The sequence below is a fragment of the Syngnathoides biaculeatus genome, chromosome 6, assembly GCF_019802595.1.
Source record: "Syngnathoides biaculeatus isolate LvHL_M chromosome 6, ASM1980259v1, whole genome shotgun sequence".
Taxonomy (NCBI): domain Eukaryota; kingdom Metazoa; phylum Chordata; class Actinopteri; order Syngnathiformes; family Syngnathidae; genus Syngnathoides; species Syngnathoides biaculeatus.
The window spans coordinates 8,590,406-8,617,278 of NC_084645.1; the positions used below are offsets into that span (position 1 = coordinate 8,590,406).

The 26,873-nt window shown below is 41.6% G+C and overlaps 2 protein-coding genes across 11 annotated transcripts in view; one reads left to right on the top strand and one right to left on the bottom strand.

Annotated features, from left to right (window-relative positions):
• The window catches only part of LOC133502609 (dual specificity tyrosine-phosphorylation-regulated kinase 4-like), a 36,284-nt gene extending 26,435 nt beyond the window's left edge, over nt 1-9,849 (bottom strand). For 3 of the 5 annotated variants that reach the window (XR_009795515.1, XM_061823613.1, XM_061823611.1), the window contains exons 1-4: nt 9,522-9,849; nt 4,736-4,912; nt 4,586-4,649; nt 4,316-4,479 (exon numbers count right to left, since the gene is read on the bottom strand). Coding sequence is in view for 4 of the 5 variants with exons in the window: in XM_061823613.1 (XP_061679597.1) it covers nt 4,316-4,479; nt 4,586-4,649; nt 4,736-4,912; nt 9,522-9,689 (573 nt within the window). In the remaining variant the exon portion in view is untranslated. The remainder of the gene's footprint in view (nt 1-4,315; nt 4,480-4,585; nt 4,650-4,735; nt 4,913-9,521) is intronic. The other 2 variants (XM_061823612.1, XM_061823614.1) reach the window with 2 other exon arrangements.
• A 3,951-nt stretch (nt 9,850-13,800) lies between these two features.
• The window catches only part of mical2b (microtubule associated monooxygenase, calponin and LIM domain containing 2b), a 127,030-nt gene continuing 113,957 nt past the window's right edge, over nt 13,801-26,873 (top strand). For 3 of the 6 annotated variants that reach the window (XR_009795278.1, XM_061821742.1, XM_061821744.1), the window contains exon 1: nt 13,806-14,031. The gene's annotated coding sequence lies outside the window, so the exon portion shown is untranslated. Of the gene's footprint in view, nt 14,032-26,873 lie in introns of all 6 variants that reach the window. The other 3 variants (XM_061821741.1, XM_061821743.1, XM_061821745.1) reach the window with 2 other exon arrangements.

A 26,873-nucleotide genomic window follows, 5' to 3' on the forward strand; every position in this document is an offset into this window, starting at 1 on the left:
AATCCCCTGATGAGACTTTTTGGTCCCAGTGTGACTGGTGTTAAAAAGTTTGGTCTGCATTGCTGGCAGTAAGCTGAACTCGTTTCCTGTGAGGGTTGGACTCCGCCAAAGCTGCCCATTTCAACCGATTCTGTTCATAACGTTTATAGACAGAATTTCTAGGCACAGCCGAGGCATAGAGTTTTCTGGCTCGGTGGCCTCAGTTTTGCATCACATCTTTTTACAGAAGATGTGGTTCTGTTGTTGTTATCAACCCATGATCTCCAATGCTCACTGGAGCGATTCACAGCCCACTGTGAAGTCGCTGGGATTAGAATCATTCCCTCCAAATCTGACACCATCATCCTCAATCGTAAGAGTGTACTGAGCCCTCTCCAGTTTGGGGGAAGAGATCTGCCCCAAGCGGAGGAGTTTAAGAACCTTGCCGTCTTGTTAACGAGTGAGGGAAGAATGGAATGAGAGATTGAGAGACGGATTGGTGCAGCGTCTGCAGTGATTTAGACTTTGTATTGGTCCATTGTGGTAAAGAAGGAGCTAAATCGAAAGGTGAAGTTTTCTATTTACTGATCAATCTATGCTCCATCTACCTCCACCTATGGTCACAAGGTGTGGGTCATGACCAAAAGAACAGGATCCTGGGATACAAGTGGCCGAAATGAGTTTCCTCTCACCCTATCCCTGAGATGGATCAGTGAGCTCAGAGTAGAGGCGCCGCTCCTCTGGATTGAGAGGAGCCAAATGAGGTGGCTATGGCATTCGATTCAGATGCCTCCTGGAGGGGTCCCTGGTGAAGTGTTCCAGACATGTCTCATTGGAAGGAGACCCATGGGACGACCTAGGACACGCTGGAGAGACTATGTCTCACGGTTGGCGTGGGAATGCCCGGGATCCCCCCGGAAGAGCTGAGTGAGGTGGGTGCGAGAGGGCAGTCTGAATGTCCCTGTTAAAGCTACTGCTCCCGTGACCCAACCTCGGATAAGCGGTAGAAAATGAATGGATGGATGTTAACATCAATAGCATGTACCTGAAAGCATACTGGCTTGTGACTAGCCTCTGAGAATGACTGACTCAGATCTAATAATGGATTGTGAGTGTAACTGTCGTTTGTCTCCATGTGCCCTGCAATTGATCCCTCCGTAGAAATTGCGTCATCCGCGTCGCTGACCAATCAGAGGCCAGATATCTGCATAAACCACGCCCCTTTTTGGACCCGCAGTTCCCTCAGACAATGTTGCATGGTCCAGTATAGCTTTTGTTAGCGTTTTATCACGTATTTGTGTTCTTTAACAATAGATATGGTTAAGAGGTGTAGTCACGGACTTTATAATAGTGACGACAGGTATCCTGAAAGGCTAGTTGGTGGAGTTCAATTCGTACCCTTTCCAAAACCGAAGACCCAGTACGAAAAATGTCTTCGATGGATGAAACTTTGTGGAAGACTGCATCATCAACTGAATCCATCTAAAATCAACCGGAACAGAAGACCGAGTACGAAAAATGTCTTCGATGGATCGAACTTTGTGGAAGACCGCAACTGGAACAGATAAGTTTGCACGAAGGTAAGCCCTATATTTGATTTTCAATACATGTCTCTTATAAATGAATTAGCAGTTCTTCGCTTGCAAAACATAGCTAAGTTTGAATGATTGACACACTTGATCTGTGTTGAGCGATATTTTGCGATGATTTGACTGCACAAACGTGTCTCTTCAGCGCTCCCGAGCTAAGCTAAACCGGACTTTGTTTGTTTGCATGAAGGTATGCCCTATATTTGATTTTCAATACATGTCTCATAAAAATTAATTAGCAGTTCTTCACCTGCATAACATAGCTACCTGTGAATGATTGACACACTTTATCTGTGTTGAGCGATATTTTGCGATGATCTGACTGCACAAACGTGTCTCTGTTCGGCGCTCCCGTGCTAAGCTAAAACGGACTGGCGAGTCCTAAAAGCCTTCGACGTGCACCGAGACACCAAGACTGAAGGAAGGATGTTTGAGGACACTATAAAGTAGTGATTGTCATACTCGGTCGGGACTTACGTAGGTTCGGCACTAATTCAAGAATAATTATTGAGGGGAGCGCGTGACGTTACACAAAGAAAACGAGAGAAACAACTCGTAAATCAAGCCTCGCCTTCTTTTCCTTCATACGGCGGTTCACTAACGGCTATACAGATACACATACGGATTCTGCACACAAGTGTGATAGGTAACACAAAAATAGGAAACTGTTAATGACGAATTCGTCTTTGGGTTATAATATATTATATTATGTGGCTTCTCGGTCTTCCTCTGACTCCGGAAAGATCTCGCGCTAATATCAATGGTTTCTCCGTCGATATGCATGTAAATACCATTGAAATACCCCTCGCTGAAATACTTGAAGCCCTGCTGTCTGCTTTTCAACAATATTTCACTGTTAGCTAAGAATGCGAGTGAGAAATCAGCCGGTAAATCGAACAGTTTCGCTCTATTCTTTTCTTGCTGCGCCGCCATTTTTGCTAATTGTTTGTCTGACGTTAGCGCACGTGGCGTGACGTCACTTCAGGAGGCGTGGTTAAGTGCCCTGTACGGAGGGGTCAATTGGCTGGCAACAAGTTCAGGGTGTACCCTGCTTCCTGCCTGATGACAGCTGGGATTGGCTCCAGCACGCCCATGACGCTCGTGAGGATAAGCGACTCAGAAAATGGATGGATGGATCTAATAATGGAGTGTAGAGTCCAAAGTAAACATGGTGAAGCACCATTTAGCAATCATGCTGCAAAAAAATTCAATAAATTTGAAGCAGAGGCGACATCAGCCCCAAGTGTGTTTCCAAATCCACATTGAAAACTTTTCAGTGATATTTCTTGTACTAAAAGCTATTTTAATTGTAGTTTTTCAAATGTTTTTATTTTTGTATTTGAATGCTTTTAATCATGTAAAGGGCATTGAGTTAACTTGTATATGACATGCGCTATACAAATAAATTTGCTTTGCTTTGCTTTACTTAATGTAAAAAGCGTGTAGCATGTTGGTGGGTGACTTGACCAGAGCGTGTACACAACATTGTGTTGGCTTACTGTGTATTTCTCTTTTTCACAGCAAGCAATTACTCATTGGATCAAGTTGAATTCTTATTCTTTCTATTATTTCCAACAATATTCTTCAAATGTGAGATGATACAATGTACCCTCATGTTTCCTTTTCATTGAGTGTCTCAGGGAGCTTAAATGTTTTTGTGTTTTGGTTTTATTAAACACTGAGTGATGTTGTTTAATAGTTCCATTCATCCATTTTCTGAATTCCTTATCATCACAAGTCACAAGAATGCCAAAGCCTATCCCAGCTATTTGCAGGCGGAAGCAGGGTACATCCTGAACTGGTTCCCAGCGGATCACAGGACATATAGAAACCAACAGCCATTCACACTCACTTTCACATCTATGGGCAATTTAGAGATTTCACTTAACCTACAATGCATGTGTTTGGGATGTAGGAGGAAACTGGAGTGCCCGGAGAAAACCTACCCAGGGCCAGGCAAACAAACTCCACACAGGCAGTGCCAGAATTTTAACCCTGATCCTGAACTATTCGATAGATGCTCTAACCAGTCTGGCACAATAGTCATACATCAAATTAATTAATCCATTCATCCATTTTCTGAGATACTCATAAGGGTCATGGGAGTCAGACCCTATCCCAGGTATCTTCGAGCGGGTGGCGGGCTATACCGTGAACTGGTTGCCTGCCAATCACAGGAGACATGAAAAAAAAATAACCATTCACACGCACAATCACACCTAAGGGCAATTTAGAGTCTCCAATTTAAAAGTGTTTGAGGATGTAGGAGGAAACTGCGAGGCAGATGTTCTGACCACAGTCTGACGATGCTGCCTCAAATTATTTTTTTTTGTTTACAATTTGAAGCCAACCGACATCATTGTGTTCAACTTTGAAGGTTCCATGAGATTTTAGTGACCTCATTGGAATCATGTTTGATTAGGGTACTAAGTAGTCATGATACTGGAAATAGTATTGATATCTGGTAAAAAAAATGTCTAAGATCAGAGCAGTTTGTTTTGATCAGTCAACAATTACAAGCCAATGTGTATTTTAAGTTCCGATTGATATCCAAAATGTTAATTTTGTCAAATAAATAACAAATACATAAAATCAATAGCTCTATATGCCCTTCGATTGGCTGGCAACAAGTTCAGGGTGTACACTGCCTCCTGGCCAAAAGATAGTTGGCATAACTCCAGCACTCCCGCAACCTTTTTGAGGATAAGCAGCTCAGATAATGGCTGGTTGGATAGTTCTATACTTACTGATTTGTAGAATCCTTGGTCATCATCAAATGACCTGGCCTCCTCAGATGTGGTTTGTGTACGAAGTTTAGTGTCCTTTTTACCTACGTACCAGACTTTTCTGTACTCTTTAATTTCAATTTGCTCATATGGTGTCAAATATCTTTTATTATCTTTAAGAATACCTGCACACAGAATAATATCATAATGTTTCAGATATATGTATATATGTTTTTTTTAAATCAGAATACATACAATCCCAGTGAAAGACTGATGCCTAATCACTCTTACTTTCACATGTCATACTTGGTAAGTTGAAAGTGAAAATTTTGTTCTTGATGGTTGTTCTGAATGTCTGAATAGAAAGAGAAACTGAAAACATTTACAGTGCAACTTTTCATAAAAATGCAGCTACAGTTATAAAACTCCGTTGGAACAAACCTGAATGGAAGGTTTGGAGAATCCTTGTTGATGCATATGATTTTGTGGGCAGCTTATCCTTTGGCAAATTAACCCATATTCAGTTTTCTGAAGAGGATTTATTGGTGGAGAGATCAGTTTTTTTTCAGTACATTTTATTGACTTTTGGTGGTCCTTATTTCTTGATGTTGGACGGATCTAGAAGTTTTAAAGACAAGGTTAATGAAGATCTCAGACCACTGTGTACAAAATCACCTGTATTCATTATGTCATCATGCGGGGAAGCACTTTATTGAAACATTTGGCTCATTGATGGGCTCCATTTATGCCTTCTAAAATGGTATATTCCCCTTTATTTAAGAATAATCCACTATGTTTATTACATTGCATCTTTGGAAATCAGACAGGTTGACCAATATGATTGTCAAATAATCTTTGTATATTACATACAGAGGTTTGTAAACAATATTATACTCAATAACGTTTAATGAAATTCAGTTCTACAGCACTACATTCAACATGAGTCAGGTTCCCTTTAATTCAGTTATACGACAGCAACGGTAGCTCAATAAAAATACCCCATCACGAAGTACTTCATACAGTGTCCCTCTATAATATTATTTTGGAAAGGTAGAAATTTTTATTAGACCTTTTGCCTTTTGTACCTTTTGAAGCTATTGCGAAGATACAGTATGTCTTAAAGCAAGACTTTGTCGAAACTAATAGGAATGGGAGTACACATCGAAAGTTAGGAGATGAGGGTTCAGTGTTTCTTTTAATGCCAGAGTTATCCACAGATTTCACCAAAAAACATCTCTAAATTGGAAAAGTATTATCGAAATTCCTTTCTCACTCAGACATTCCAATGAGCCCGGCTGAAAAACTAACAGCCAATCAGCATATGCCACGCCTACAGTGCTTCCTGTTCTGACCCCCCATTGCTCGCGGATACGTTTCACCTAACAGAGAACGTACACTCTCTGGGATTTTGTGGCCGATTTTGTGAAAAGTAATTACAAACGGACAAAACAAAAATAGCATGATGTACAATGTTCAAGCCTGTGCGCTTGAGCCAGAATACACACATCCAGGACTAGCGTGTTATAGAGGGGGTGTGGCACTAACTACGAACAATAACAGTCCTATTATATGGACCGCGGACATTTGATGCTTTTCTGAGGAGTTGGTTTCGATGTAGAGATTATACAGCGAACGTGGCCAGACTTTTTTCCCCTAAATTGTACTTTTCAAGCAGTCAGCCTGTCGCGAACGATCAGCGGTGGGAGTGAGGGGGGGTGCATGTGCGAATCGCAGCAAATATAAAACCAGGAAGTGTTGTGTGCTCAGAGCCAATAAGGTGAGTGTAACAGCGAGTCAATGCTCCGTGCTATTACTATTCCCGTTATTGAGCATACAAAACAAAAATAACAATGTCCAAGCGTTTGAGCCAGAATGCACACAGGCAGAAGTCGACGTGTCGGGAGGAGCGTGGTGTTGACGACGAACAATAACGGTCCCATTATATGGGCCACGGAGATTTGATGCTTTTGTGAGGAATTGGTTTCAATGTAGAGATTATACAGCAGGCGTGGCCAGACTTTTTTTTTCCTTCCCCAAATTGTAATTTTCAAGCACTCCGTTTTTCGCATTCAACCAGCGGCGAGGATGGGGGGGGGGGGATCAGTGGGGTTTGCATGTGTGCATCGCTGTAAATAGTAACCGGGAAGTGTTGTGTGCTTACACGTATATATCCATCCATCCATTTTCTTAGCTCCACGATATTTACAGGAATGCTGGAGCCTTTCCCAGCTGTCAACGGGCAGGAGGCAAGTTTATATACATGCAGACATGGGGAGAACATGCAAACTCCACACACGGAAGTCCGGGATTGAAGAACGAATGGTCTGTAATGCTAAGCACCGGCGACGTCAGGGGTGGAGTCAAGAATGTATCTTCCGCATTTGGCTGTGAAAGCTGGCACACATCCAGATTTTGCTTGGATTTCTAAAATGTTCTTTATTTTCAATTTTTATTTTCAATTAATGTCCAAAATACAGTGCCCTCCATAATTATTGGCACCCCCGGTTAAGATGTGTTAAAAGCCTTAAAATAAATTCAGTGTTTATTGTAGAAGAATACTGTCACACTGAAATTTTTAGGAAAATGTAACCTTCAACTCAAGTGAATTGTAAGAAAATGAAAAAATCCCTGACTAAAAAACAATTATTTTTCATTAAATCACCTCTTCCACAATTATTGGCACCCTTAACAATTCCCAGGAAATAAATATAATTGGAGCATTTCTGTCATTTCTACAGTAGTTTACAACGTTTACCAGAGTATGTAGGAACATCTAATTAGTAATTCATCACTTCCTGTTTCCGTGGGGTATAAATATGACATGACACAGGGGCCATTTCTCTTATCCACTCTTAAACATGGGAAAGACAAAGGAACACAGCATACAAGTGAGGCAGATGTGCGTCGACCTTCACAGGTCAGGCAGAGGCTACGAGAAGATTGCTACTCAACTGCAGCTGCCCATATCCACTGTGAGAGGAATAATTAAGATCAAAACTGGAACAGTGGTAAACAAGCCTGGACGAGGACCCAAGTTTATTTGGCCACCACACACAGTGAGGAGGATGGTAAGAGAAATCAAAACATCTCCAAAGCTCACTGTTACAGAATTACAACAAATGGTAGCATCCTGGGGTCACAAAGTCTCCAAATCAAGCATCAGGCGCTCTCTACATGCCAACAAGCTGTTTGGGAGGCATGCATGGAGAAAACCTTTCCTCACTCAAATCATAAACGCAAACATCTGGAGTTCACCAAGCGGTATTGGGGCTTCATCTGGGACCGTGTGTTTTGTTCAGATGAGACCAAGATTGAGCTTTTTGGCAACAAACAGTAAGTGGGTCTGGCGTGACACAAAATATTGCGCATGCACCTCATACCCACTGTGAGGTATGGGGGTGGGTCATTGATGCTGTGGGGCTGTTTTTCTTCCAAAGGCCCTGGGAAACTTGTTAGGGTGCATGGCATCATGAATGCTTTGAAATACCAGGACATTTTAAATCACAATCTGTTGCCCTCTGCCCAAAAGCTGAAGATGGGTCGTCACTGGGTCTTTCAGCAAGACAATGACCCTAAACATATGGCCAAATCGACACAGAAATGGTTCACAAGACACAAAATCAAGCTCCTCCCATGGCTATCTCAGTCCCCAGACCTCAACCCCATTGAAAACCTGGGGTGAGCTGAAGAGGAGAGGACCCAGGTCTCTGGATGATTTAGAGATTTTGCAAAGAGGAATGGCTGAAGAGCCCTCTTTCTGTCTTTTCCCATCTTGTGAAACATTATAGATTAGGTGCTGTTTTGTTGGCAAAAGGGGGTTGTACAAAGTATTAACACCAGGGGTGCTAATAATTGTGACACACATTATTTGATGTCAAATAATTATTTCTTTATGTAGGATTTTTTCCCCACTGAATAAATGCTTTTGTATTGAAGTGTGGATTTTTCTCTTTTTCCCATTAAGGTCCCATGTAATTTAGAAAAAAAGTTAGAAGCTAAAAAACACATCTTAACTAGGGGTGCCAATAATTACGGAGGGCACTGTAAATGTAATAATAATATTACTTCACATTGGAGGGTTTATTGTAGATATGAAATTTGGGGAGCGTCTTCCTTTGAGGTTGGACAATAGAAATAGAAAATAGTCTCAAATGTGATAACAAAGAAAAAACTATTCATAATCAGAATGGTCTTTATTTGCCAAGTGCCTCAAAAACGCAAGGAACTTGTTTCCGGTAGTTGGAGCCGCTCTCGTATGACAACAGATTGACAGTCAATTGACAGAAAATACTTTTGAGATGTAGATATAAAAATTAAAAAAAAAACATTTAAATCACTGAGTAACAAAAAGGTTGCTAGTAATGTGGTACGACCGGTACAGTTGTGTTTATTTATTTATTTATTTAACGATCCTCTAGCAATTACAGCACTTTGTAATGGCTAATAGACCAATAGTCCAGTGCAATGACCATTGTGCAAACAGCGGTGAGACTTCAAGAAATGTATGCGGTTTTAAAGAAACTAGTAGTGTGACTATTTGGCCATAACTAAAATAATAATTGTTTCTTTAATTGTTAAATCCTGGGGCGACATGGTGATGCAGCTGTCGAGCGTTGGCCTCACAGTTCTGAGGACCGACGGTCAAATCCTGGCCCCGCCTATGTGGCGTTTCCATGTTCTCCCCATGCCTGCATGGGTTTTCTCCGGGCACTTTGGTTTCCTTCCACATCCCAAAAACATACATTCTTATATAATAATTGGAGACTCTAAATTGCCCCTAAATGTGATTATGAGTTTGACTGTTGTCTGTCGCCATGTGGACCCTGCCACCTGCCCGATGACAGCTGGGATAGGCTCCAGCACTCCCGCGACCCTCGTGAGGATAAGCGGCTTAGAAAATGGATGGATGGATGGATGGATGGATGGATGGATGGATGGATGGATGGATGGAGTTTTCATGACATCTGCTTCAATCTACGTTGGAATGTTGCTTAAGTTTCCCAAACTGTTAAATATACATACAAAAAAAGAAGGGGCAAATATACGAACGAAGCTAGAAATCATAGCAAAACACTCTTGTCGGGTTAGTTTGTCTCTGTCTTTGTGAAGTGACGTCCATGCATTTATTCCAGTGGCAATTTAACCCTGTGGTCAATGTATACATGTATGTAAATAATAGTCCAATAATCTCATATTAAAAACAAAAAGAGATTAAAATAAAACGTACCTTGTTGGGTTGTAGCATTGCTCTGTAGATACATTGTCGTTTTGGGAACCTCCTCCCGTGTGCTGCCTTTTCAAGTCCCAAGCACCTCTGCTTGAAGACTTGACTAATGTCAAGCTGATTGAAAGTAAACATTTTGTGCAGTCGTTCAACACAAATTGGTGGTCTCATACGATTTCATCAGAAGACGTCGTGTTACCGCAGAGCCCTTCTCTGAATTAAAGACTCGGTAACATCGTCACGGTTTCTCTAAAGATTTATTAATACACCGGACAAGAAATCATGCTCACGTCAGCAGAAAAACAGGCGTCACGATTTGTATTGTAGCAGTTTGGCACTGCCAACTGCCATGTTCCTACTGACCGCATGAGGGCAGAAAAGGACAAAATATGACACTGTAGGTTGCTGCAAACAATCTCGTTTATGCGTTCCTAAACATATGCTTCTTCTGCTTTTCCTTTCGGCTTGTCTCTTTGGGGGTCGCCACAGGGTGTCATATTTTTCCATCTAAGCCTATCTCGTGCATCTTCTTCTCCAACACCCACTGTCCTTCATGTCCTCCCTCACAACATCCATCAACCTTTTCTTTGGTCTTCCTCTCGGTCTTTTGCCTGGCAGCTCCATCCTCAGTATTCTACCAATATACTAACTCTCTCACGTTTGGACATGTCCAAACCATCTAAGTCTCGTCTCTCTAACTTTCTTTCCAAAACATCCAACTTTGGCTGTTCCTCTAATGAGCTCATTTCTTATCCTATCCAAACTGTTCACTCCAATCGAGAACCCCAGCATCTTCATTTCTGCTTCCTGTTGTTTCTTCAGTGCCACTGTCTCTAATCCATACATCATGGCCGGCCTCACCACTGTTGTATAAAGTTTGCCCTTCATCCTAGCTGAGACTCTTCTGTCTTCTGAACACCAGAAACCTTCCGCCATCTGTTGCACCCTGCTTGGACCCGTTCCTAAACATCATGAATACAGTAAATACTCCAACAGTACTGTAGTCCATTATTTAAAAATAACCATAGCTTTTTTAAAACATTACTTGAGAAAAAAATCTCAATGACTAGGAATGTATAAAAAAAAAACAATGCACATAAACGATACCTAATACCATTATTATTGGTAATAATAATAACAATAATAATAATAGGTGATGACACGGTGACGCAGCTGGAAAGCGTTGGCCTCACAGTTCTGATTTTTTGGGTTCAATGTGTGGAGTTTGCATATACTGTGCGTGCCTGTGTGGGGTTTCTCCAGGCACTCCGGTTTCCTCCCACATTCCAAAAACATGTTAACCGTTCCTGCTCTGGTTGCCTGACTGTCTTCTCCGGGGCCGAGGTCCTCCTCGGGGTTAACTCCCTTCTCACGTCGTAACTCCGAAGCTCATTGGTGGGAGTAGTAAGCTCCATTCTTGAGCTTGGCCCAGAGTCCAGGTGTTGTCCATTGGGTCACGGTAGCAGTAATTCTTCAGCTGATCATGGTGGACAACTTTCACCTTGGCTCTCGGGTTCTTCTGAATTTGGTAGATCAGACTGTCTAATTGACCCAGGATAAAGAATGGCCCTTCATATGATGGGAGGTATTTCTGTACTTTATTCTTGAAGCGACGGGTCTCTTTCACTAGATACCACACAGGATCTTCAATCTTGCACTGCGTGTGGGAGCAATTCTTGTCATGTTGTCTGTTCTGATTGATTCCGACCTGCCTTTCAAAAATCATATCAAATCCATCCCAAAAACTGCCTTCTACCATGTGAAGAACATATCTAGAGTGAAGTCTTGTATGTGTCAAGCAGACCAGGAAAAGCTCATCCATGCTTTTATCTCAGGTAGACTTGACTACTGTAATGGTCTTCTCACTGCAATCTCAAAAAAAAAAGAGTATTGAACAGCTGCAGCTCATTCAGAATGCTGCAGCTCGCGTTCTGACCAAAACAAAGTGGTCAGAGCATATAACTCCAATCCTAAAGTCTTTGCACTGGCTTCTAGTCAACTTTAGAATAGATTTTAAAGTTCTGCTACTGGTCTGCAAATCACTAAATGATTTAGGTCCTGAATACATGAAAGAAATGCTTACGGAATACAAACCCAGTAGAGCTCTGAGATCGACTGACTCAGGTCAAGTAGTGGAGCGCAGAGTCCAAAGCAAACATGGTGAACCAGCATTAAGCTATTTTGCTGCACAGAAATGGAATAAATTGCCAACAGAGGTGAGGTCAGCCCCAAGTGTGAATATTTTTAAATCCAGGTTGAAAACTTCTTTTTTCTCATGCTTTTTAGAATATATCCACTTTTTGAGCATATTACTTGCACTGTATGCGGTTTTAATTGTCTTTTAAAAAATATTTTGTTTGTCAATTTGTTTTTATGCCGTTTTAAATGTTTTATTTCTTTTTCATAATCATGTAAAGCCCATTGAGTTACCTCGTGTATGAAATGCTCTCTACAAATAAATTTGCTTTGCTTTGCTTTTAGTGTGTGTAACTGACTCACCCAGGGCATTTTTAGCGATGAGGTGGGCCAGTTCGAGCCGCTCGCGCATCTGCTGCACGTACTCTGGACTGGCCGGTTGGTTGTCTGGGTCAGGAGGCAGCCCTTCAACAAGGTCCACCGGTTCACTTACTTCTCGCCCGAACATCATGAAGTTTGGAGTGAATCTTGTTGCACTGTGCTTGGTGGCCCTGAATGCCATGACAGCTTAGGCGACCATAAGGTCCCAGTCCCAATGACAACGTTCTGCTGTGGAAGCCAGGATCTTCTTGAGAGTGGCGTTAAAGCGTTCAACTTGGCCATCTGACTGAGGTCTGAATGGTGTGGTTTGAGTTTTGTCTATACCAAACAGGCTGCACATTTCTTGGAATACCTCAGATTCAAAGTTACGGCCCTGATCACTGCAGAGCTTGAGGTATCCCATAGCAACACACCCACTCAGACGCAATAACTTCAGTGACAGTCACAGCTCGCTCATCCGGAATCGGGAGCGCCTCCGTCCACTTTGTAAAATAATCCTGTATCACCAGCACATATCCATGTCTGCGCTCAGTTTCATTCAGTGGTCCCATAATGTCCAGAGCAAAGCGTCTCTTCATGGTCGCCAGTGTTAACCGTTCCTATTCTGGTCGCCTGACCGTGGTCGAGAGACGCAAGGGACACGTCTTCTCCGTGGCCGAGTTTTCCCTCCTCGAGGTTAACTCCCTTCTCACGTTGTAACTCCGAAGCTCAATGGCGAGAGTAGTAAGATCACGGAGCATCGACTTGCTGTTATACTCGCTTTAGTTTCTTTTTGCACACAACAGTTCCCAGTCGCCGTGAATCAACTTTCTTTTTCCTCTCACACTCGTTTATGACCAAAAACGCATGCACAGTCTGTCTCACCCACACATCAACACACACACACACACCACACAGGGTGTACCTTGCCTCCTGCCCGTTGACAGCTAGTATAGGCTGCAGCACTCCCGTGACCCTTGTGAGGATAAGCCGTTAAGAACATCAATTTTCTGGATGGATGGCTAATAATGATAATAAATACACTAAAACATATGTAATGCCAATGAGAACCTGTCTAATTCTTTTTTCACTAAAATGTTCGTTGACTAGACAGCCAGACACCAGTAGGACCAGAAGAGAAAAGCAGGGATAACAATTCGAAGGGACCACAATGACATACAGCAGGGGTATCATGTCAAACTCATTGTTGTCACGGACTACATTGTAAGTTATGGTTTCCCTTGGAGGGGCGTTTTGTCTGACTCGTATGAAATAAAGAAAATTAGTTCAACCATTAGGGACCCTATGTAATTTCAATCAGACCTTTCAGCTATGAGTAGTTTAATATAGCAGTTATATTCTGAAATATAATATTAAATCCAAAAGAAAATCCAAATTATATGGCCATTAGCTTCAACAAAATTGGTGTAAATGTTGGAATTACATAACAGTAGTGCTAATAGTATCAATAAGCTGTGGAATATTTTTATGCAGTACAAGGTCTATTTTTAAAAGGACAGTGACACGTTCATCCACTTCTGGTGGACGACGCTTTCCTGTTTTGTTTTTGCTGAGTTAGATGTCATCACTTAAACTAAATAAAGAATAAATAAGAATAAGAATAAGAATAAGTATAAAAATAAGAATAAAAAAAGCAGACATGGCTTAATGTAAATATATATTTGGTATTGGTTCGTAAATACAAAAAAACCCGCACAAATATAAAATAAAAACATTTGTAACTACCATTAAATCAGATGTTGAAGGATGTGTTTTACTTTGAAAGGCTACACGGAAGTGCATGATTACGGGTGATTATCGACTTCATGCCGTTATTCAATTCAGTCACATTGAGGTGGGCAGATTCGCAGCAGCTGACGAATCATTGAGCACCCGAATACGCGTGTCGACATTCAAGCCGACCTGTGCCGATACTAGGGGGATTTTTATGTGTCAAAACTTGGAATAATGACCGAAGAGTTCGACGTGTCGCTGACTTACTGAAATGAGCTGCGCGGTAAGTAGCTGACAGATAGACAGTCGCCCTGCATGCGAGGGAGAGCACGACTTAATACTTAATACTTAATGCTTATAAGGAATATTACTTGAGAATTCGCACCTGGCTGCTTTTTCTAAAGTCAATATGGCCTTCCTATCAAATCTGTCGCACGTGAATGTTTTATCTTCATTTCCGCTACTTGTCGCGTGAAGAGGCGCAACAGGTGAATTGAAGAAGGCCATGGCCCGGGCTAAGGTGTAATGTTCATGTAATTCTTTCAAGCCGTCATGTTATAAGTTGTCAAAGAGACTCCGTGATCACGACAACAACCATGAACAGTGTGCCATTGGCACTTTAAATTAATGCAAATTGAAAACATTTTAGTTAAAGAGAAGAATTTCCTATGCCGTCCATTATCTAGCTGCCGAATATAAATGCTTTCAGAAGCACTGAAGTCATTCGCCATTTTCAATTCCCCAAAGCTGCTGAGTGCAAATGCTATTTATTCCTGGTTATATCCCCCCCATGTCAAATATCACCTGGTTGGAAATTATTGTATTAAAGTGATGCACTAATTTAAAAGCTTTTACCAATTCCAATCCTTATTTACAGCTGAGTAAATCTCGAAGCAACAAAGTTTCAAGTCACAAAATTTGTGTTTTTCTTCTGCTCCCAAATGGCACTATATAGTTTTTGGATATGTGCCATCTCAGTATATACACAAGGAATTGGATATCCTCAGATGGGAATTGGATCACCCAGTAGAATCCAATCTTGCAACGAATAGGATATCTGCCACTTTGATTGTCCATCCATCCATTCTTTCATTCATCCTATACACTGTATATGTCGAGGATAGCAGATAACTGGAACCTATTCCAGCTGACTTTGGGCAAAAGGTGAACTGTTGTCAGTCTTTAACAAGGCACATATACTTGAATTAAATATCCACACACTGATTCACACTTTGAAAGAAGTGAAGCTACACTATCTGCAATGAAATCACAGGAGTCCATCACTACACTCATCAATGGCTCTGCCCAAACAAAACATCCATCCATCCATCCATCCATCCATCCATCCATCCATCCATCCATCCATCCATCCATCCATCCATCCATCCATCCATTTTCTTCTGCTTATCCAAAGTCAGGTTGCAGGGGGTAGTAATTTCTGTAGAGAGGCCTAAACTTCCCTCTACACAGCCACTTCCTCCAGCTCATCCTGAGGCATTCCTAAGCAAGCTGAGAGACATAGTATTTCCAGTGTGTCCTGGGGCGTCCGCAGGGTCTCCTCCCAGTGAAACATGCTCGTAACACCTCATTAGGGAGGTGTCAGGAGGCATCTGAATCAGATGCCCCAGCCACCACATCTAGCTCCTCTCAATCCGGATAACTGATTTTCTCACCTTATCTCTAAGCACGAACACTGATCCATTACGGAGGAAACTAATTTTGGTTGCTTGTATCTGGGATCTTGTTCTTTCTGACATGACCCACGCTTGTGACCATAGGTGAGGGTAGGAATGTAGATCAACTGATAAATCGAGAGCTGCTCCTTTCATCTCATCGCCTTCTTCACAACAATGGACCAATACAAAGTCCGCATTACTGCATACGCTGCACCGATCTGCCTGTCAATCTCTGGTTCCATTCTTATCTAACTCTTGAGGAAGACCCCATCATATTTTTGAAGTCCTCCACTTGGGGAATAATCTCATCCCCAACCATCCCAGCCACTTCACACTTGAACCACATTATCTGCAAAAAGCAGAGATGCAATACTGCGGCCACCAAACCGGATCCCCTTTTTTCCTCGGCTGCGCCTAGAATTTATGTCCATGAATGTTACAAAGAAAATCAATGACAAAAGACAGCCTTGGCAGAAAGCATTGCAACTTACTGCTGGCAATGTGGACAAAACTTTTAACCGGTCGTACAGGGACCGAACAGCCCGTAGCAGGGCGTCCGGTACCCCATGCTATTGAAGCACCCCCCATGAGACTCCCTGAGTGAGGGACACAGTCGAATCCCTTTTCCAAGTCTACCAAACACATCTGGACACATGTCGGGTGAACTCCCATACACCCTTGAGGACCCTGCTCAGGGAGAAGAGCTGGTCAACTGTTACACAGCCATGAAGAAAACCAAATTGCTGCCCCTGAATCTCAGATTAGACTTCCTAATGGGCCCTCCTCTCAGAACCTCTTAGTAGAACTTACCACCCAATGTAATTGGAACACACCCTCCAGTTCCCCTTCTTAAAAAGGGGGACCACCACCCCGGTCTGTCAATCCAGAGACACTGTCTCTAATGTCCACGCAATGTTGTAGAGTCGTGTCAACCAGGACAGAAGTTCAAGATCCAGAGCCTTTAGGAACGCATTCATCGAACGGCCACCCAAAGTCTCCTGGTGCCAAGCGCACGTATGGGCACCCCGATGCTTGAACATGGTGTTCGTTATGGACTATCTGTAGTGAGCACAGAAATTCAATAAGGGAACACCATTACAGTTCAGAATCGGGGTGGCCTTCCTCCTGTAATTGCCCACGTGAGCATTGAAGTCCCTCAGCAGCACGGTGGCTTGTTTGAACTGCAATTTGGTGCATAGGCAAAAACAACAGTCATATATAGTACAACCTCTGATGTCAACCACGATCTGTGCCAGAAGGCGGTTTGAGAAGAGATTTGTTAAAAAAAAAAAAAAAAATTGATTTACGATTAAGAGAAAAAGAAATAATGCGTTCCAAAAAATTAAGCTTTTGAAAGCATTCTCATTTAGCTTTTCCTGATCATAAACTGGATAGTAGAAATACATGTATAGTTTAAATGCTTTATATAATAAAATATTTTAAGAAATATATTTTTTGCTTAAACTGTATACTTTAGGCTACATTTAGCTAGGCTATAGACTAGCTGAGGCTAGGCTGGGAGTGCATTGCAGTATCTGTAGCGACTCGGCCCCCAGCCTTGTAAACATTTTTTTTAATTAACAAAATTTGAGAATAACTTTAAACAAGCAACAATGAGGGGGTGGTGGGGGGGCAAAAAAAAACATTTTTACAAAAGCAACATATAAAAACATACGACAAACGAAATCTTTGAAACAATCCCCAGCTATCTGTTGCCCATTTATGAAAATTAAAAGCAACTTTTCAACTTCAACATTACTCGCTTTAAGGGCAATCCTTGTGTTTCAGAATGGTGCTTATCGATTTTGCCATGCCATACTCCTTCTACGCAGAAACACGCACACCAGATTCGTATTTGGTAATCAATTCTTTCTTAAAAGAGAAATCCAGTGCTTTGCATGAACAGTGTATCCAATAGCTCATGTAATATGTACCCTATTTTGACAATGCGATGCTAAATCCTCTCTCATTTTAATAGTGTTTTGAGAAGATTTTTATCGCCAATTACCAATTTTGAGGGGCGCTGCCATTTTCGCAAGTCACATGATCTATGTGGGCGTATGTGACATGTACTGTGCCATTCCAAATGCTCTATTACATGGGACACTATTATGCCCAGTGCTGATTTCTCTGATTTATCCTCATCTGATGAAGAAATAGCAGTATCGGTTGATCGGAAAGACGGAGGAATACTTTCATACAGATTTGAACCTGTGGCTGTAGTTAATGTTGAATATTTGGATGGTTCTTCGGAAGGAATGACGCGGAGTCTGAGCGAGCGCCGGCGGCTGCTGCGAGCTGAGGTTCCAAGCGGCGGAGGGCGTTAGGCAAAGTTTAGTTAGCAATGCATTTTTTTTGTTTGTTGACATTTTCATTGTAAGTTTGCAAAAACACAAAATTGTTTTTAAAAATGTTCTGATGGGAATGTAAATGCTGTAATCTGAATCTTTGAATAAGCCACGTAACTTCAATGGATGACACTTATCTGACCACAATGCATATGTCTGATGTTGCTCATGGGCTTAGTGTGTTTGCTCAGACTTGTAAAAAATTAGAGGGAATGTTGGTCTTGGCATTAATTTGTGTTTATTTCATAAACGTTGGTAACAAAAAAAGCCTGATCGTAAACAATCAGTATTCACTTGGAAACGCCAAATGCAAGTTAACCGTACCGACCATGTTCCGAAGTGATTTCAAAAGCACATATTCCGAGCTGCTTCACGTACTGCGAGCACATTTACGTCGAAAGTCATCAACGTCATGACCCATGTCAAAGGAAATTCAGTTACACTGAAAGCATTTCTGGGATATAACACGGGTAATGTTTCAGTATCTAACTATAATAAGTATGAGATTATGATTTACTATGACTTGATCTAAGTTCTAACATTAGACTAGTCTGTCCATATACCTAAATGCGAATGGTCATTTTCTCCCATGGTACCGCGTTATCTTGAAGTTGAAAACTTTTCCCCTCTACATGCTTTAGGAAGATATAGATCTTCTAGATATAGAGCTACTTCTAGCTTTCATCAATGGATTGACAATAGATACCACCGTAAATTACGCTACATTATAACTGTGGATCATGATGAAATAAAATGATTTGTTTATATGAATACTTAGTTTTGAAATTGAATGTCTGTTGACCTCTTTAAAAATGTCTGTCTGTCTGTGCAGTGTCAATAAATTATGATTATGGTAACAACTCCATACTCTGGTATAACAACTCAGTGAGGTATTTTAAGGTCTTGAGATTCAATCCCTAATCACACCCGCAACTTTATATCTGCGGGCATGACTGGTGGACCACACCCGTAACTGACCACACCTGTACATTTTTTAAATTTGAACGACTGTAATATACACACGCTTACTTGTGTGCTTCTGCTTCCCCCTTCACCATTCATGGTGCATGCATTGTGGGCACAATTTAGGAGTGGGCATCACTTGTTGTAGGCAGCCAGACCAGACGGGCAATTCTGTAGTTCCTCAATGAGAGTAGAGTTATAACTCTATAAAAGTATTTCTACCTTTGTTGAGCAGAAACCTACTACTGTATCTGTATCAGAGCAGACTTGGTGCATGAGTAACTGTTAATAACTATTAGAATAAATCAAAATTTTTAGAAGGACTCCTAATAGTGTGTTGTTTTGCTCACGAACATTTTGTTCAAAAGAACAAATCTTTTCAGTAAATAAAATGAACTGAATTAGTTTATATGAGTCATTCTTTGAGCTCTGCCACCATTAGCCAGGCCACTGGGAACCGAATTTGAAGTGTTCGAGTTGGCCGGGACCGGGAATGGAAACGTTCTGTGCAGTCTTGTCTCAATTGCGACACACAACTGTTGCTGGGGAGAAGGTCCAGTCAATTTTCAAAATAAAAGACATTGGCATGCAAATTGCAGTGCAAGACAAATTATATAAATTAGTCCTTCTTTCTCTGTGGCCCAGTACCGGTCTGTGGACCAGTGGTTAGTGACCACAAATGTAGACTATCCCAGAGTTCGTTACTTTAAACTGCTCCCTTTGCACAATTGTCTTTTGTACTGGACTAAAATGGTGAACCGCGAACGGGTAAGGGCGCTTTGTATAAGCTTATCATAATTTACGGGTTAATGCACTGTAACTGCTCTAAATGCTAGAACACTGCATCTTTGCACAACTGTGACTCTTATAAGGAATTGTTTCCCATTAACTGAATGTCTATTGTTCCTGTTAGTTTGTTCTTCTCAGTACTCAACATGAGTGTCGTACCAGGGTGCCACCGACTGTCGAGACAAATTCCTTGTGTCTTGTTACATACTTGGCCATTAAATCGGATTCTGATTCCAAAAAGCATGAGAGTTTTCAACCTGAATTCAAAAACATTCACACTTGAGGCTGACATCACCTCTGTTGATATCTTATTCCATTTGTGTGCAGCATAATAGCTCAATGCTTCGTCATGTTTGGCTTGGACTCTGCGCCCCACTATTTGACCCAAGTCTGTCAATCTCAGCGCTTTTCTGGGTTTGTATTTTGTCATTTCTTTCATGTATTCAGAACCTACAGTAAACCATTTAGTGATTTATATAGAGCTCGTGCACGTGACGTCACCATTTTCACTGTGCCATATTGCCGGTCAAAAAGATCTGCTTGACAGTGTGGGGGACATTGAACCGGAGGAGAATATTTATAATTCCCGAGACCTGTTGTGCTGTTTGTTGTCACAACTGACGAGACAGATATTCAAAGAGGTAATTCTATAGAGTACCAGCTGAAAAGACGAGAAAAGTGATGGTTTTGGGCAATTAAACATGATGGATGGTGCCTAACCAAAAACACGACTGTGCAGCGATCACTTCATTTCTGGTAGGAATTATTCTTCTCAATCTCAGATTCCCAAGAAGTATTTCTAATACATTTATAATATCTATAATGTCTTTCTCAGTCTGTGCAGTGTCAATGAATTGATTATGGTAACAACTACATACTCTGGTCCAACAACTCAGTAAGTTATTTTAAGGTCTTGAGATTCCATCCCTAATGACACCCGCAACTTTATATCTGGGGGCATGACTGTTTGTCATTTGAGAGCAATGCGTTTAAAAAAAAAAAATGACAGTTGTCTCCAACGTACACGTGGTAGCGTGTTGCGGCCACATGTTAAACTTCTGTAAACCTCTCTCCATTGTTCACTAATGAGTCCAATGTGTATTTAAAAAAATAAAATAAACCGTCGGTCACACAGAGGTTTACGTAGGTTAACAAGTGGCCGCAACACGCTTCAGTGTACGGGGGCTGAAGCCTATCCCAATGCTTTTTATTTTTTTAAATATGCATTGGACTCATTTGAGAACAATGCATATTTTAAAAAAAGGTGTCTGTCATGGAGAGGTTTACCGAAGTTTAACGTGGCCACAACACGTTCCGTGTACGGAGGAGCTGACTCGCTGTCTCCCCCCTAGCTCCCAATCATAGTTAATGAATGAGAGTTTGTGTAAAACCACGGGTCATTTATGAAAATATTGGTATTTGTATTGAAAAAATATGAGTGGCTCCATCACTATGTGGGATTTATTCTTGACTGCGAACAGATCCAGCAGCAAAGTACTTGTTTGTCCAGACTTTTCTACGCTTTCAAACTCTTCCTTGTAAATCTTGACGACTTACTCACCAGATACATGTGTAGATTCAGTTGTCCGAGACAAGTGGAAACGGGTTAACAGTCCACTTTCTTATCGGCGAAAACATCGACTTCGGCATTAAATATGGGTCCTCTATGCCAAGTGTCTCTAATTTTTCAACGTGACTTCGTTTATCATCACCTTCTAAATGTTTAACGGTATCGGACAAAACTCTGGGTGTCGTGCTATAAGACAGAAAAATTTCTTCATGGGTGGCGGAGGGGCCTTTTGCATCTTAGTGGATGGTGGTTTCAGGCGAGGGGGGATGAGCATACATTCTTGGCATGGTATGGGCTGGACTCCATCGTTGACAACAGTCTTCACCCTATCCATCAGACCTAACATTGCTTTCAGGCTAGGAGAGGGGGAGCCAACATCTACTGCAGATTGTTTGGTTGTCTTAGTCGTAGAGGGAAAATTCTAAGGTGTGGATGGCTCCAATGGGACTGGAAGAGGTGTGGGAGATGCTGGCTCATTCTATTTGTCATTTGCTCCTCCATTTATTTGGTTGACCCAAATGAATCGGTCTACACCTTGTTTCACCTTGTCTCTTGTTCCTCTGATTGTTTGGGAACAACTGCATGCTTTTGTCTTTTGATTTTTGTCAATATTTTCTTTTCAGGGCAGTGAATGACAAACTGTAAAATGTTGGCCACCAATGCCTTAACTCCTTGCCTATTTAGACTGGAACCGGCTGCTTTGTAAAACCAAAACCGCAGTGCAGAACACACCTTGCTTAACCACGTATTCAATTGACAGAGCCTAGAGAAATGTTCATCTCCAAAACATACAAGTGAGAGCTTCACTAATAAAAACCTCAGCGTCCAAACATTGTACTTTTGTGAGATCCATGAACACCAGGCTTGTGGTAATTGGCAGGCAATGCTCATGTAATGGTGAAACAACTGATTATCCACAAAAAAGAAAAATGGTCTTACAAACACACAGAGCAAGGAAAAAAAAAAGCATCTGTGCTGTACGAGAAGCGAAAATGAAATCATTAATTCTTTCCTTGACTTGGTCTTTCACCTTGGGCCACCTCACCTTGTTCCTGCGGAAACTCAGTTTCATCCTCTTGCCTTGGTGGACCTCATTTTCTTGCTTCCTCCACTTGTGAACCAAGGATTCGTTGATCATGAATTCTCTCACGGCTGCTCAATTCACATGTTCCTCCGTGTAACTGATGACTTAGAGATTAAACTGTGTTTTGTAAAGTGAATCTCATTGTAGGCACTGTTTTTGGAGGTCCTTAGCCAAACTGTTGTTTTGCAGAATGCACATAATTGCACTATATAGCCGCTGGGAAGTGTGCCTTTTGCATCCTGTTTCACACCCACCCTTGACACTTAATTGACAGAATGCTGTCCTCAGTTATGTCCGCCTTTCCTCTATATAAGCAGTGTGTCAGTAGGGAATCCTCACAGTCAGGCGGAGCACAAATCAAAGTCACATGACAACATTTATAGATTTTGGAACTCTGTGCACACACTAATTGGCCCGTCCATTTTGGAGAAAATTTAAGACTTCAGTGTGATTTATGGTCATGAAAATACGGTACATCAACATTGCAAGAGTCCCTGCAATGTGACTATTGCACGCGCATACATTGTTATGCTGTTGCTTGAACAAAATATGCTGTCCTAGGAGAGAGCCTTTCTACTCAGACTCAGGATTGATTTAAAAGCAGTGTGAGGAAAAGCCTTCAACATGTAGCGTGGTAGAGAGTCCTCTTCATCATCCAATCCATTCTACCTTGTTATACACAGTTCCCTTATTACTAAAATTCCAGCTTTCCCTGCTACTTTGCTTACATTGGAACCGGCCTCCTCCAATGGTTCCTAAGCAGCACTCAGCGCTGAATAAAAGCAACATGAGGAAAAGAAGATAAAGAATGCAGCCCTATGGGGGCACAAGCCAGTGCAATCTGTAGGCCGTCCCAAACCCGGATAAATGCAGAGGGTTGCGTGAGGAAGGGCATTCGCTGTAAAACTGTTACAAACAAATATGAGCGTTCATCTAAAGAATACCATACTGAATCGGTTGTGACCCAGATTAACAACACCCGCCCCCCGTCACAGTTAACCTGCAGGGCGTCGGTGGAAACTCAGCGACTGTGGGTCGAAGACAAAGAGGAGGAGGAAAGTGGATTCGTTGGCAGAAGAAGAGGAATGCACAGAGCCGACAACTGAGATTTGGGACTTTGAATGTTGGGACTATGACAGGAAAAACTCATGAGTTGGTTGACTTGATTAGGAGAAAGGTTGATATATTGTGCAACCATAAGAGCAGATGGAAAGATAGTAAGGCTAGAAGTTTAGGAGCAGGGTTTAAATTATTTTACCATGGAGTAGATGGAAACAGAAATGGAATAGGGGTTATTTTAAAGAAAGAGCTGGCTAAAAAAGTCTTGGAGGTGAAGAGTATTAGATTGCGAGATGAGGCTGAAATTTGAAATTGAGGGTGTTATGTATAATGTCATTAGCAGCTATGCCCCACAGGTAGGATGTGACATAGAGTTGAAAGAGAAATTCTGGAAGTAACTAGATAAAGTGGTTCTGAGCATCCCAGACAGAGAGAGAGAGTTGTGATTGGTGCAGATTGTAATGAATAGGTTGGTGAAGGAAACGGAAGCAATGAAGAATTGATGGGTAAATTCGGCAACCAGAAAAGGAACTTTGGGACAGATAGTGGTGGACTTTGCAAAAAGGATGGAAATGGCAGTAGTGAACCCTTTTTTCCAGAAGAGGCAGGAACATGGGTGACCTACAAAAGTAGAGGTAGCAGCACACAGGTAGATTACATATTGTGCAGATGATGTAATCTGAAGGAGGTTACTGACTGTAAGGTACTGGTAGGGGAGAGTGTAGCTTGACAGCATAGGATGGTAGTGTGGAGGGTGACTTGTGGTGGGAAGCAAGACTAAGAAGACAAAGGTAGAGCAAAGAACCATATGATGGAAGCTGAGAAAGGAAGAATGTTGTGCGGCCTTTCAGAAAGAGGTGAGATGGGCTCTCGATGGCGAGGAGGAACTCCTGGAAGACTGAACTAGTACAGCCAAGGTGATGAGAGAGACGGGCAGGAGAGGACTTGGTGTGGCTTCTGGTAGGAAAGGTGAGAAGGAGACTTGTTTGGGGGAACCCCCAAATACAGGATGTCATCCAAGGAAAGAGGTTATATGACATGTACATCAGGTTGGAAATGAAAGAAGAAAAAAAGGATCTACAGGTTTGCCAGATAGAGGGATGGAGAATGGGAAGGATGTCCAAAAGGTAAGGATGATAAAGGATAGAGATGGAAATGTGTTGAGTGGTGCCAGTAGTGTACTAAATAAATGGAAAGAATGCTTTGAGAACTTGATGAATGAAGAAAGTGAGAGAGAAGAAAGAATAGAAGAGGCAAGTGTGAAGGAGCAGGAAGTGGCAATGATTAGTAAGGGGGAAGTTAGAAAGCCACTAAAGAGGATGAAAAATGGAAAGGCAGTTAATCCACTTTTAAGAACAATGGCGATTTGCAGAGCTGTGGGAATTATAGAGGAATAAAGTTGAGTCACACAATGAAGTTATGAGAGAGTAGTGGAGGCTAGACTCAGGATAGAAGTATCTGCGAGCAACAGTATGATTTCATGCCTAGAAAGAGTACAACAGATGCATTATTTGCCTTGAGGATGCTAATGAAAAAGTACAGAGAAGGTCAGAAGGAGCTATATTGTGTCTGTGCATCTAGGGAAAGCCTATGACAGAGTAATGAGTGGAACTGTGATATTGCATGCGTAAGTCTCGTGTGGCTGAGAAATATGTTCAAATAGTACAGGACATGTATGACTGCAGTAGAACAGTGGTGAGCTGTGCCGTCGGTGTGAATGAAGAATTTAAGGTGGAGGTGGCACTGCATCAGGGATCAGGTCTGAGCCTCTTCCTGTTCGCTGTGGTAATGGATAGCCTGACAAATGAGGTTCGACTGGAATCCCCTTGGACCATGGTGTTTACGATCTTGGTATTGTGGTATGCTGTGTAAGCATGAAGCAGGCAGAGGAACATTTGGAAAGATGGAGGTATGCACTGGAAAGGAAAGCAATGAAGATTCATCGCAGTAAAACAGAATATATGTGCATGAGAGGCGTGGAAGGGGAAGAGTGTGGCTCCAGGCACAAGAGAGAGAGTGAGTGTGGATGACTTCAAATACTTGGATTCAACAATTCAGAACGGTTGAGTGTGGTAAAGGAAGTGAAGAAACTGGTCCAAGCAGCTTGTAACATCTGGCGGAAGGTGTCTGGTGTGTTATGTGACAGAAAAGTCTCTGCTAAGATGAAGGGCGAAGTTTATAAAACAGTGGTGAGGCCCGCCATGATGTATGGATTAGAAACTGTGGCACTGATGAGACAACAGGAAGCAGAGCGAGAGGTAGCAGAAATGAAGATTTTGAGATTCTTGCTAAGGGTGAGCAGGTTGGATAGGATTAGAAATAAATCACTAGAGGGACAGCCAAAGTTGGATGTTTTAGAGACAAGTTTCGAGTCCAGAAACTTCAATTCAGTTAATTCAGTTCAATAAATAATTGAAAAAATCCTACATTGTGATTTCTGGATTTTTCGTTTTAGATTATCTCTCTCACAGTGGACATGCACCTACGATGAGAATTTCAGACCCTCCATTATTTCTAAGTGGGAGAACTTGGAATATAGTAGTGTTCAATTACATATTTTCTTCACTGTACGAAAGTTTTGGTCTTATTCTAAAATTATGAAAAAAAAGTGTATTTAGTAAATAGGTACGTGACCACCCGGCCGTTCAATGTACACTGCTATGGATCTGCCTGCTTGTATAAGAAACTATCTGCAGTACTATGTGCGTCAATAATTTGCGTGTACAAGGCTCGTTTATTATCTCACCAAAACAAACAGAATGGAACGTAGTCCACAGTCTAAGTTGGCATATTTTCACAAATAAAGATTTTCATGAACAAAATCAGTTTAAAATGTTGCCACGTTAATTTGAGAGCAATAGCTGGTGGTATCTTGCTCCACCATAAATATAATTTCACGTGGTAACCCAGACAGTACCATTAGCACAATAGCATGTCCACCTGAATGTGTGACGTACGAGGCTACGCCCCCTAAACGAGTCGTTTTTCCAGACACGAGAAACTAGGTCAAAGTTCACGGACTTTAATTCATAAACACGTGTATTTTTTGGTAAAAACAATGAAAAGATTATGCATTTTACAGTAAAGTTGAACTGTCTCAATAAGATAATTTGCATTTGAAATTAGACATTACAAAGACTTTAAAGTTGAGTGGATGATTATAATAATAATGGACTTGAAATTTGGCAATCAGGGTGGATGAATAGATAGAATAACAGAAGAAGCAACATCTCCTTAAAATGTGGGTTTCAAGGAAGGCCTTTTTGCTGCATTCCTCAGACGTTATTTTTCTGTTTATAGACTGAATTCAGTCTTTTTAAATTGCATAGATGAAAAAAATATATTTTCCATTTTTCTGCAATATTCCGACCATAACGCGTACCAGAATCCACTCTTGTTCATTTTCCAATCCGCCTTTTGCAAACAAGGCAGAAGTGAGGCGGAAAATGTGATACACGTCTGTTGATTGATCGGATGTGGAACAGGGAGGTAATGGGCCCATTTGTAAGTCAACACAATGTCGGTGCTCGAGAGGAAAGACGCTTCGCGAGTGAAAGAAATGATAGAAATGTCAAAAATAAGTTTGGATGAGATTGGATGGAACGAGAAATCCTCAATACCGTTGGAAAGAAGGAA